The sequence below is a fragment of the Poecilia reticulata genome, chromosome 4 (genome assembly GCF_904066995.2).
Source record: "Poecilia reticulata chromosome 4, P_reticulata-male-v2, whole genome shotgun sequence".
Classification (NCBI taxonomy): Eukaryota; Metazoa; Chordata; class Actinopteri; order Cyprinodontiformes; family Poeciliidae; genus Poecilia; species Poecilia reticulata.
This window is the reverse complement of record NC_088833.1, coordinates 21,616,678-21,630,076: the sequence shown is the minus strand read 5'-3', so window position 1 is coordinate 21,630,076 and position 13,399 is coordinate 21,616,678. Positions and strand designations below refer to the sequence as shown.

The window sequence follows — 13,399 nt, the reverse complement described above, 5'->3', positions numbered from 1 at the left end:
CTGTACCCCCTCTTCACACCACAATGATTGAGATTATGCAATAAGCTGCATAATGGTGGTAGTATGACAGAGATGCATTAGCAAATCAATCTAGATACCAAATATTCAAGTCTTTTTCTTTTTATCCATTTTCAATATACATATATATATATATATATATATATATATATATATATATATATATATATATATATATATATATATTTTTTTTTTTTTTGCATTTAAATAATCATCTGCATTAAGACAGAGACGGAAGAAAAAATTGTGATGACCGGAAAAAAACCCAAACAAACATAAAATTCAAGGTGAACTCTCGCAAAGTGCTTTTGTTACAATCGCAGAAGCTGAAAAAAAGGCAGTCAGAAAGTTAGTGCTACACTGCAAAGGGGAGTTGAGGGGAAAGTTTACAACTAAATGTCCATCCCAGGACGGCGAGGCCAGACAAGACGCAGTCAAATGTCAAACATTTCCTCTTGTCGTCTCGGACTCGCTTGATTCTCACAGTATGAAATCATGGAATGCATCCTGAATTTGGTCTGAGGAGACAAACGGGTCATGAATTGTCCATAGCTCGCCTTTTACCCTCTGTGTGTGTGTGAGATCTCTGATCAGATGGGAAGTGAATCCCCTCCCCTACCCACTGAAAATAAAAAAATAAAACAAATGTTAGAGGTCTTAATGATGAGCTTCTTTTAGTTGTTAAAAAAAAAAAAAAAAAAGACAGAATCAGTATTAGTAGGAGGGACACACAGTTCACTCCAGTGAGGAAATCCTTTTTGGGGAAGCTGTGATGTAAAATTTTTGAAAGGAGTTCTACAGGAAAAGTCTGGGAATGATCACAATGACGAACCAGACACACCATAAACTGAGCAGATAATGAAACCCAATGCATAGCAGTGAATTTTCCACCTGAGTAGTACGTACATAAAGACAAAAGAGATCAGCAACAGTCTCTTGGATGCGTTATCCCAAATCTACAACACAACCTCCTCAGTATCGATGCGGCCGTGCTAGTTTGGCGATCCGACTCTAATGCTCCATCACTCGGGCTTCCGAAACTGGAAATAAACACTCAGCCTTGCCCAACCGGCCATGTTTAATCCTCCCCGTGTGCTAACCTTTGTATCCCCCAGAGACTGACAAAGACTCCAAGTGCAAACTGCGTCCGCTAGGCTGAGAGGCTGGCCATCACACAGAACTGTGCCTCTGAAGGACCGAGGGCTGTCTGTGCGAGCGCCAGAGCCACGCTGAGCACGGAGCCGTACTGCATATGCTGCGCTCAGGCTTGCTGAGCACCAACAGCCTGATGAAGAAAGAAAAAAACAATAAAAAGTACAAAAAAATAGGTGCAGCAAAATGACAAAGCAAAGCTACCCTTTCCACAGTCATTACAGGCCATAATAACAGTCAGCACGTCCTGCTTTGTTGGAATATTTACAGTTATTGTTATCTCTTAGTCTTTGTTTAGTGGCCTTCTCGGATAGATTTAGCAAGAATCTTTAATAATAACACGAGACAGATTACATGTCGAGGTCAAGTCTGAGGGAAAGAAAAAAAGAAAAGAAAAAAAAGAAAGAAAATGCATGGAAATTTGGAGGCTGGAGCCTGCATCGAAGTAACCTTGGTCTGGGACTGAGGCTGCGAGCTCATGGATGGTGTGCAGGACACAGAAGCAACAACAAAAAATTGACACACGTTTGCATAAAATTGCTCAAGTAAAGATTAAGTCAATTCTTACTGAAGGAAGCCAATTTACCATGTAGTAAAAATATTTTTTAGTCAAAATAATTGAACGTTTTTTTTTGTCAATCCTTAAGGCACACTTTGGCCCTCGGTGCTGACCAGCCCACCCAGTGAGAGTCAGCCTCAGCCCCACACTCCACAATAGACTGGAAACCAACAAAACAAGCTTGACGCTCCTCAGACAAGGCCACAGATCATTTACAGTCACTTTAACCTTCTCAGATAACACACTGAAGTCACTCAGCTCAACAGGCCAAAAACAGTCTTTAAGGAAAAGGGAGTATTGGTAGGCATTAATTAATAATCAGCAGAATAAACATAGAAATGTGGCTGTCTGTGTCGCCTTAAACAGGTTTGGAACAAGTTAAACATTTTAAGTTTTTTTTTTGTTTTTTGTTTTTGTTCTTCAAAAAAGCTTTACTGCTCTTCTTAAAGTTGTACTTTATGATTTTGTAATCTTAAAAAGAAAAATTCTGCTTCCATCTGAGAACCTCTCATCAAAAGCCTTCAAATCAAGGAATAAAAATCTAAAATCGGTAGCTTAAAATGTCCAGTGACGAGAATGAAACCCATTTTGTTTTGTTTTTCTGCTTTGGTATGCATTGCTCCTGGAAGTCCGTATATTTCTCAACATACTGTACATGATTATATTTTTAAGGAGGATTTGAATGGACTCTTTGAGAGACCATTGAGTATCGACCACTCTGCTCTGTGCTCTTTGACACTCGCAGGCCTTTGAGGTCTCGGGTCCTTCTCCCTATAAGCAGGACGAGGACGTTTTACATTAGTGCAAACTTTTGCTCTCTCAGCTAAAGCACCGTTTCCAGTGCTATTTTAGGCTTTTTATCCATAACCCCCACCCACAAGCACTCTTTTTTTTTTTTTTTTAGTTACCCTACCCTCCTGGCACAGCATCCCGAAACCATGACCCTTACCCCAAAACACACACATACATACCACCATGTAAAAATATTTAGAAAAAAAAACAGCTGTAGCACAACACATAATTTTAAGAAAGATAAACAGACAGAACAAGCTATACATCCTTAAACTTTTGATTCAAATTTTTTTTCTTTACACAAACATACAAAGAATGAGAGGAAGTGAACTCAAGTAAAATGATCTGAAAGATGATGAGCATCCATGGCTTAGTCAGGGAGGTCCAGACTGAATAAAATCACACTTATTATCTCGAGTCTGCATTTGACTAAGATGGACGGCAAAAAAAAAGGAAAAAAAAAAGAGCTTTGGTCAATCAACAAAATCTACCATAGAGGTCCAATTAAGATGGCTCACAAAAAAAAACAAAAAAACTGCCACGTTAAGACACAGAGGGCTTAAGCAGGCCATTCCAAGTACCACAACGAATAACGACACCCAGCTTACAATGGTTTAAAATCGAGAGCGCTGCTGTACAATCACTAACACCCCTGTTAAATGCATCAAAGAAGAAGAAGAAGAAGAAGGGAAAAAAGGAACTTAAGACTTTCACAACTCCGGCGACCAACAAGAGTAAACAAGTGCTATGAAAACCTGCGCACAGAGAGCCGTGGGATAAACAAGCTGCTGTCCGACGTGTCGCTTAGCAGTGTAACGTTCCTGCTTCTGTGCTACCGTGGACTCGTCCCCGCCGCGCTGATCCAAACAGAAGCACGTGTAGGTTTGAGAACAGATGGGGGTCGATGAAAAGGCTTGTTTATAACAGTTATCCTGAGACCCTCCAGCTCGCCTGCCAGCTTGTGCGTGTGCACACACACTCGCAATAAAGGACGCACACGCAGACACACACGTACACACACACACAGTGCCCTTTCTTCTGCCTCCATATTTCATATTAAGACATAAAAAGACAATGACAGCGAACTTCAAGTGCATTCAGTTATATGGAATAGTCTTTTGGATCACAAAACCTCATCTGACCCCAGCTCAGCGTCTCCTGTGGGAACTAAACTCTCATATCTCGCCAAAACACTAGAGTTCAAGTTCACCACGACGGACAGAAAAGACGGACTCGTCTCATTTGTTTATAAGTACCCGTTTTTGTTGACAAAAGTGCCCACTCGCCCCGCGACCAACCTCAATCCAAGAAAGGTGCAACATGAAGCACTTGTACAGCATTTCCAAACAGTAAGCTAAACAGCATTTCCAAACAGTAAGAACACCCTCTTCCGGCTTCGTGTTTTAGACTTTCTGTGTCTTTAAATAAGTTAAAAACAATCTTAGATGAACAACAGGTCATGAGATTTTACAGTGTATCAAAAAGTGTGTGAAAGCAATTAGAGGTGTGACATTTGATCAAGTGGTCCCTAGCGACATGATCTAAAAAGTTCACTTGGTCTGGACCATTACTACGGTTTTAACATGAATAAAAGATACCACTGTGGCTGCCCTTTAATTGGGAACGTGTTACAAGGGTATCTTACAACTGGAATAATCAAAAATACTCAAAACAATTGACCGTTTTCTCAGAAGTGGAAATTCCAGTGAGTTGACGTGGACGACAGGTTTAATAAAAACGGAAAGAAATGGCAAAAAACCACTAAAACATCAGGCCAATTAGAAAAAGGCTGACTAACCGTGGCTTGTTTTTAAGGGTTGTCGGCATAAATCCTCTTTAAAAGCAACACGGCACTATGGCTTAGCTTTCCCAAGTTGCATCTGAACGAACCACAAGACTTCTGGACCAAATCTCGTTCTGAGAGACGAGACCAATCCGACGGTTTTTGGACAGCACAAACTAAACACAACGGTTAAGCACGGCGGTGGGTGGCTCATGATTTTGGCTCATTTTTGCATAAACTGACTCCCAACACACCAGGAATGATGAAAGACTCAAGGTGCTAAACTACAAACAATTTTTAAAGGTGCACAAAATCAAATGGACACACCGTTCTGCTAAAAGTGTTCGATGTTTCAAACAGTTCAAACAGCGTAACATCTCCCATGGTATTGTTCATCTCAGGCTGTAAGATCTGGCAAGGACCAAATAATTTCGAGAACAGTAGAAGTGAAAGAGGATGTGTTTACTTTGTTTCTTTTTTCCTTTTATTTTTTGCTCAGACTGTGTAAAGTGGGCGAGGGATCACATGGAATCTGAACGTGCCTCTTTTTACCCAAGCGAAATCACCAAAGCCTCGCAGTTACTGACAACATTAGAGCGGACAGCGAGAGCCGCGGCGTTCCCCTCCTCTCTGCGGGACACCTGGACCCGGTGCGCGAACGACACAGGGAAAGTGCAGCGGTGCTGGCAGCTCAGGGTGCATGTTTGAACAGGCTGCGGCTGACTCACACTCTGATGATGTGGCCAGAGGGACCCTGGTTGGCTGCCACACGCACACACACACACACACACACGCGCACACACACACGCATACGCACACATTTAAAACACATGCACATGTAAACACACTCGTACAGTAAACTACCAGCACCAGGCGTCCAGGCTCTAATATAACAAGTATAACAATAATAATATCTCCTCCAGGCTGGTTTAGGGGCATTAGAGGAGAGGCAGAGAGAGGGAGAGAAAGGGCCCGGTCTGATCCCCTCCCGGGCTGGAAACGTGGCTGAGCTAGGGGAGATTATTTTTTTGGAATGCAACAGACATTGTGAGATCCCCCTCCACTCCACTCCTCTTCCCTTGCTCCCCTCCCCCACCGCCCAGCTGCAGCTGCGCTCCTATTTGGCCTCCCAACTCGGACAGGTATTTATTGCTCTCTTCATCACACAGGTTGCCTTACGGTTGTGTGGTCCCTGGGGCAAAAAGGATTGGAATAAGCATGATACATACATCTAATCTCACTCTCGCTCCCTCCCCCCAACAACAACAACCCAGATTCCTTTAAATATCTCCCACTCTGTTGGATATCTTTAGTAAAGCTGTGCAAACGTAGGGAAAAAAAAAAAATTATATATATATATCGAAAGGTGCTCGCATATTTCTTCTTCGTACTCTTTGTCTCTCTTGCTCCCTGCCATTCCTTTAACCTGCGGTCGGTTAAGTGCTACCCGCGCCTTGTCTTACAAGGACAGATTCCGAAAAAACTGCACATAGTTAAGCACATTCATTCATTCGTTCATTCATTCATTCATCGCTCTAATCCTCTGGGCAGGAACTGTACATGTCAAGTTTTACGTTTAGGACAAATAGGTGACTGAATGTTGTTGTTTTGTTTGTTTTTTTTGTTTGTTTGTTTTCTTTTTTTTTGTGTGTGTGTGTGTCTGCCATTGAACATTCACACGGCTTTGTTTCTTTCACCCAACTGTGTCTGAGAAATATAACATCGAGTCTAAAAAGGAAAAAAAAAAAAATCGGTAAGTACACCTCAGCAAGAGGGGGCCAACGTCATATCTCTGCCTGCTATATACACACGTATACAATTATAAAGTGTCGAGTACCCAAAAGAACAACAACAAAAAAACAGAATTAAGACAATCAAACATCAAAAGGGCAAAGGAAACGCTGATGTTGCAGGGCTGTGAGGGACAAGAGGCAATGTAGTAAAGCCAACAGATACGTTGAGAACGGTAGTGCTTGGAAAACACAGACCCTCCACCCCTCGCACTTCCCTCGTCCTGCAAGCGGCGAGCCCCCCCATTAAGGAGGATTCGACTCAAGTTGAACTTTTCAATAAGACAAACCACCGATTACAAAAAAACCCAAAAAAACATCTCTTTTTTTTTAGAGTAAGTAACACTTCAATCAACCCCTCGCCTGATTCTTTCTGGAACATTTAGACTGAAAAATATAAAGAATCTTGCATCAAAACGTTGGTGAGTTTTCCTTGCATATACCATATTGTGGAAATTTTGTTTCTATGGTAACTGTACATCTCAGAACTGTAAAAGAATAGGAAGAAAAAAATAAAGGAGTTGTTGCTGGGAGGATTTGTCCTCGCTTCACTCGTACAGCAGCCAGAAGGTGCGTGACAGTCACCTTTCTTAGAGCTTGAAGGCTGTGAGGACAAAACCAATAAAAATTTAAATCAACTGCATAGTTGCTTGGAGTTTCTTTGTCTCGATCCTATACTTGCCTAACTGCATATGTGTAAAAAAAAAAGGAAAAAACAAAAAACTGTCTAATATGACAGAGAAAGAAATGGCCCAGAAAGTGGACATCTTGGGTGGATGATTTGAAGCGTTCTTTTCTCTTTAACAAATAAACCAACTGAAGTGCTTGCAAGTCTATTCCATGTCCTAAAGTAAAAGGAGAAAGAAATATAAAGATTCAATTTCTGTGACACCCTGATTTGGTTTATAGAGGAATAGTTAGTTGTTTTGTCTTTTTAAATTGCCGTTGCATGTTTATATTCTCCTCTGTCCACTGGCCTGTCTCACAGGCTGTGCAGAGCGACTTGTGGCGTCCAGCAGTGTCCTTGTGGTCCCCTCCCCGCGTCCCCCCCCTGCAGTCTCAGGGTCCCGCCTCCACTGCTAGCTCCTGCAGCCGAGGACTATGTGTGTGCACCTCGACAGCACCCTCCACCTCCGCTGCAGAGGACGCCTCGGAGCGCCGCCGGCCCCTGGCGGTGCGAGGCTGGGGCCCAGTTTCGGGGCTGGGGCTCAGGAGGCTCGGCGGGGCCTCCAGGAGCCCCGGCTCTCTCACCCGAGGTTTTCTGCCCCGGCGGGAGGGGATGCCGTTGCAGCCGTCCTTCTTAAGGTGGCGGTGCAGGTGGTCCGAGCGCACAAAAGTCTTAAAGCAGCTTGAGCACTGGTAGGGGCGGAGACCGGTGTGGACACGCATGTGGTTCTTCAGGTCGTAGTTGTGAGCGAAGGCGGCTCCACATTGTGTACACAGGTAAGGCTTCTCTCCTGTATGCTTTCGCATGTGAACCTTGAGCTTGTCCTGCCTGAGAGAGGAGAAAGACAAACACAGCTTAAGAACACACAAAGAAAACGTCTAACTCTCAAAACAAACAGCTCACTTTGTCTAGATGCGCTCCGTCGCCGGTGCCAGCTTCACTAATTAGGCTGCGCGCAAATATGTAATTATCTTTAAATTTATTACAGAGTTTCACACTTGCAGGAATCAGCTTAATGCGCTTTAGATGATTTCATTCTGTTTTAATTGTCACGTCTTGGCTTTCCTCCCGGTCTATGAGGGTTGTAAGTCCAGCTGAGGGGAGGTCATAAACTTCACATTTTTATCTGTGTGACGGCACACAAGAGCGCGATTGCACACTGACACGAAGGCTCAGTGTTCACTGTGTCAGCTAGCATTTTTTTTATTACTCCTGTTAACCCTAATTTGAGGTCACACCAACAGGAAGATCTGCGTGAAGAATTTAGCGTCCTCTGCGAATCTGTTCCAGCGGAAATTGTATTGTTTACGATGTTGCAGATTTGAATACAACACACTACAGGACTGGGGCTGGGAAAAAGAAGCTTAGTGAATCCCCATGAGGCTTTTTTTAATTAAATTTTGTGCAAGTGAGGAGTCATCCTAACTAAATAACCGAAGTCCAGCTACTTATATCATAACTGAGGACTTCTATACTAAAACATATCAAAACAAAACTTCATTTTTCACAGAGGTGCTCCAAGGTATTGATCAGAATTAGCTGATTTTCAGCCTCACAGGTGACAAACTGAAAAATTTGAGAAAGAACACAAAGTTACCTTTTTTTTGTGCGTTCACAATATATATATATATATATATATATATATATATATATATATATATATATATATATATATATATATATATATATATATATATTAAAAAAAGCTATATTTTTGATTCCAACCAACCTGTAATATGACATTTTATAACTTAACAGCACAGTCAGGTAAGCAAAAATCCTCTCTTTTTTTCCCCATCAGTGAAGCCACCGTAGCACCTTACCTAAGAGGTACCAGATGATGCTGACAACAATCTCCCTTTAAACTGTGGAAGATGTGAACAAGCAAGGAACATTCAAAGTCAGATTTATTAGCTTTTTATCTTCCTTCTGTCTTTCTCTACTGCTTTCCTGACTGAAAACTGAATAAAGAAAAAAAACTTTAAAACGTAAACTGCATTTTCTCTGAGCTACACGATGCTAACAAAAATTGCTTAATATTGCAATGACAATATAAATGAACCACGTTCTCCTGACCCTGTTCTTCCATCAATCTGTCAGCTTCAGCATTTCAGCCACCTAAAACAAACAAGCGTGGGCATTAAGAGCACTAAAAGTTTATCCAACAGGCTAAATCTATTTCTGGCATGAAGTGTATCCATGCATGGCACATGAAGAACAATCCTACCAAAGACTGTATCCAACCAGTCCTTTGTTTTTAAGATATTACAATAACTATTTCTAAGTGGCATATTGTGCAACTCTAAACCAGACATCTGCATTTCCTTCAGGCTGCAAGAGAGTGAAACATTTAGCAGATAACAGGAAGGCTGAATAGAAGTGAAGCTGCTCTGTTTTATCCTTTTGTGTTTGAAACCCACCAGTCGGGGAACATGCTGGATTTGCAAATGTTAGCGACATTTCACAAATTTCAGATTCAACGTGATTAATATTTTCTATACGGTTCACACACACGCAGAAAGCTGTTTATAGTTCTGCGCTAAACGCTAATGGAAGATGTTAAACATAGTTTTGAACGTCAGCCCCATTATTAATGGTTTTGTCTTAAAATGTTAGCAAAACCTTGTTTTACAGAAACTGCTGCCTCGCACATAAAGTTGCACGTTTCTTCTCATGTAAACATGTAATGTCAACAGGTGTAAAGTGTGATGTCTTTTTATAATAAACAGAAGCTAAAATGAACAAAAACTGTTTTTGGCTTGTCAAACCTCGGATTTAAAATCAGTCGCAGTATTTTTATCAGTGCATCTCTACTTCTGCAGATTCAACGTAATCTAATAACATTTCGAAACATATTTTACTTTGCTGCTCCTTTGACTTATCAGGCTGCCTTGGCCTTCATCTGACTCTTGTCCTTCATTCCCCCCTTTAGCCGTTGCTGTCTCCCTCTAGCTCCCAAGCACTTAAATCGTCTAACCTTCCTACACTTAGAGCTTCTACTCAAATAAGAGCTGCTAGCAAAAGCTCCAAATGAGCATGCCTACATACACAGTGCAAATGTCATTTAAGTTAGTATATCAGCTGTCATACAACCAAACGAGTAAGCCCACTGCAACCTTTGCAGATCTGTGAGCCAAACATCAAAACTTTAACAAACGAGGGTGACGAGGAAAAGACACACATATCAGAGCACACACATGCAGGCCACAGCATTGGAGCAAAGTAGCCACTGACAGAGGTAAATTATTTAAAGGATAGGAGTGATTTATTACAGAGCAAGGCAAACCCTTAACCCTGATCAAACAGGATTAAGATTACAATGCCGCCCCTTTCCACTGGTGGTCAAATTTAGCTGGAGGATAAATTAAGAATGGTCTTCCTCGTGCTCAGAGGGGTTTTGGATATTTTCAGACAGCAGCGTCTATTTTCACTAAAGGCCAGCTAATTGATTCATTAAAGTAATCATTTCATGGAAAAGGCAAGCCTTCCTGACATGAAAACCCTTCGCACATATGTCCCCTCCTGTAGATAAGCCACGACTATCTGTTTTCTAAGGGACACGTAGCAGGTTTTATTTGAGAGGTGAAGGAGTGATAGAGAGCGAGGGGAGGGGGTTGTGTAAATACTCTGCAGCGGGCAATAAGAAGCATAACAGCAGATCAAAAGTTCACATTACTGTACTGGAGCCAGAGCACTATCCGGTGCCTGCAACCCCCCACCCCTGTATCAGAATACAGTCCTTTATGGCCCCTTTTCACAAGATAACACATTGATGGCACAGCCTTCTTTTATAGGACCCCTATGCTAAAATTCCAGGACTTTGCCATGAAGGCTGCCACCATAAAGCTGACCTTTATAACTCCCCTCCCTCACAGCATGGGGACATTGGGAGGAAATCTGTTTAGTATCCTGCCAATCCACGATCACGGTAAACATTTGGACACAGACTGCACTGCCTAATGCAAAGCTAAGGTGGTTAGCGCTAATTCTCCAGCTCTTGGCTTTGTGGTGTTTCCCTCCGCTGGGCCGTTTGTCCAAGACTATTAGCACATGTGACATGAGGTAGTCCCTTCATTAAATGGGCTTACCTGGTAAAGCGCACTTTGCAGATGGCGCATTCATAGGGTTTCTCTCCCGTGTGCGTTCTGATATGGCGGGGTAGCTTGCCTGCACCTTGAATGACCTTCGAGCATATGGGGCACTTCTGGAAGGCCTTAGAGCGCATCTTTCTTTCTCCTCCACCTCCTCCGGTGCCGTTCCCTCTCTCCTCCACCGCCCTCTCTCCTCCCGCCATGTGTTGGCCCGCGCTGCCTCGTGACATCCACAGCGACGGCGGCACGCCGTGCACGAGCGATGCGGAAGCTGCGTCTTCGTGCTGCGTGCTGCTGAAATAATTCAAGTAAAATTCCATGTCAGGATCGTCCCCATCTCCCTGCTCCTCCCCGTCCGCACGCTTCTTCTGCCTCTCGATGGAGTCCATCATTTGTTGCAGGAGGGCGCTGGCCGAGCCTCTATCCCTCGCCATTGCCTCCCGGCAGCTGTCCTCCACCTCCGCCTCCTGCCGAGACTCAGGGGGGAGGTAGAAGTGGCCGTTCTGCGAGGGAGGGTAGTAGGACGACCCCGGGTTCACTCCGTTGCCCTGAACTGCTTCCCTGTCTTCATCTTCCTCTTCATCCTCGTCTTCCTCCTCAGGTTCTTGCGCTTGGGGCTGTGACAAGGCTAGGGCCAGCGGGGAGTAGTACTCACCGGGGCCCGCAGGAGCCCCGTTGCTGGGGATGCTCCCGTTACCATGGTTAAAGTGCAGGTGTGTGGGCAGTTCCCTGAGCTCTGGCGTGCTGCAGCTGCTGCTCCAGTGCGCCCCTCTCTGGAAGTACTCCAGGTACTCCCTGGCCCGAATTCGGTTCCCCTGCTCCTTGACTCCTCTGCATTTCCCCTCTTCGTCTTCATCTCTTCGCTCACTGCCCGCCTGTGGAAACAGGGAAGGAAACAAAAGCCAGTGAAGGGAAAATTTGCAAGAGCACCGGTGAGAGCTAACTGTAAACACAGCTGGAGAGCTCAGAAGACACTTTTGTCTCCTAAAAATTATAGCAACTTAGCTTAGTAGGGTTGGCTAAGGTAGACAGGCCAAAATGAAAACTTTTACATCTTGCACAATATTTCAGCTTTTTATGAAATGCAAGAAATAATAGACAGAAAAACAAAGTCAGTGAGGGAACAACAGTGATGCTAAAAGCTGCTACCAGGACAAAAATCTTGAGATGCCCAGAGAAATTAGGCAATTTTCAACTTGACTGGCTGACCAGAGACATACTGCTCAGATACTCAAAAATCTCATCCTTTTTTAACCAGTGAATGCACCATACCAAAGGACTACCAGGTAACGCTAAAAACTCTTTAGTGTGAAAGTTGTCGCTGAGAGAGGAGGACTCAAAGTTGGCTCTTTTTCTTATCAGACAGGTGTTCGAAGAAAGTTCTTTAAAAGAACTTCAACTTTCAACTGAGGAATGTTGACTGACTGGAAAATCAGAAAGCAGGTGCTTTGATGGCTGGAGGTTCAAATCCAGAAGTTAAAATAATGATCTAGGTTTTCTAAGTAATACACAAACAGTCTGCTGTTTACATTTGCTATTGTTAACCTCTCAAACCTCACTAATTGCTGATAAAAAAAGAAAGAAGCTAAACTACTGAGACATCAACCTCCTCATTTATTTTTGTCTTTATTTTAAAAAAGCAAAACCTGGTTTGATAGAAACTGATCTTTCCCACACTGCTCTACACCACCTTTGCTCCTTTTTAAAATTATTGGTAAAATAAGCAAGAAGCTAGAAAGAAATACTTTGACGGTTGAAAACTACATATCTCCGAGAACAATCTGAACTGACTGAAATCTGCATAAATCGAGACTTTATAAAGCAAATATCTGACCAACAACCAACTTCAGCATGTCCTGCATGATGTTGCGGCCCACAATAATCTGAACTTATTATTATGGTATTACACATTACGACAGAGCACATCACTGCTGCAGCTGAAGATGTTGCCCGGCTGTGAGGTGCTGTGTCTGTAGTCTGTGAAGGAGCATGCTGTTCTACCACAAATACTGTTGGCTCAGCATGAGTAAGTGTTAAACTAACTCCAAGCTGTGGGAGTGTGTTAGGCATAGTGAGAGGCACTGATACAGGCCATGATGTAAGTCTAGTTATGCTGTTTACTGAGGTGGATGGCATGATGACTGTATGCACCATTTCTGATATGAATGAACTAGAGAAAATAAACGCGCAATGGCTTCCAAAACTATTCACGCCTCTTTACTTTTACATTCTGTCATGCTATGACCAAGAACTTTCATAAAATGTCTTTGATTTTATCTGAGTGATCAACAGAAAGTAGTAGTGCATTGTGAAGTGGGAGGAAACACTTACGTTACTTTAAAATAGTCTAATTATGCACTTGTATTCAGTCTTCTTAAGTCTGATGCCCTCCAGTGAAACAAATTATCTTCAGACATTCTGCCAGCAGGACAAAAACCCAAAATATGAAGCTATAGCTACAATAGCAAATTCACGTTAAAATGGTCCAGTCAAAGCCCAGATTTAAGTCCAATTGATTCTACACCAAGAATTGGAAATTCCTGTTTA

At 42.8% G+C, this 13,399-nt stretch overlaps 1 protein-coding gene across 3 annotated transcripts in view; it reads right to left on the bottom strand.

Annotated features, from left to right (window-relative positions):
• Positions 1-220: 220 nt before the first annotated feature.
• Positions 221-13,399, bottom strand: part of zbtb7a (zinc finger and BTB domain containing 7a) — a 30,212-nt gene continuing 17,033 nt past the window's right edge. For all 3 annotated transcript variants that reach the window (XM_081606465.1, XM_008407133.3, XM_081606466.1), the window contains 2 exons: positions 10,850-11,727; positions 221-7,589 (listed from right to left, as the gene is read on the bottom strand). In XM_081606465.1, coding sequence (XP_081462591.1) covers positions 7,154-7,589; positions 10,850-11,727 — 1,314 coding nt within the window. In that variant the 3' untranslated portion in view covers positions 221-7,153. The remainder of the gene's footprint in view (positions 7,590-10,849; positions 11,728-13,399) is intronic.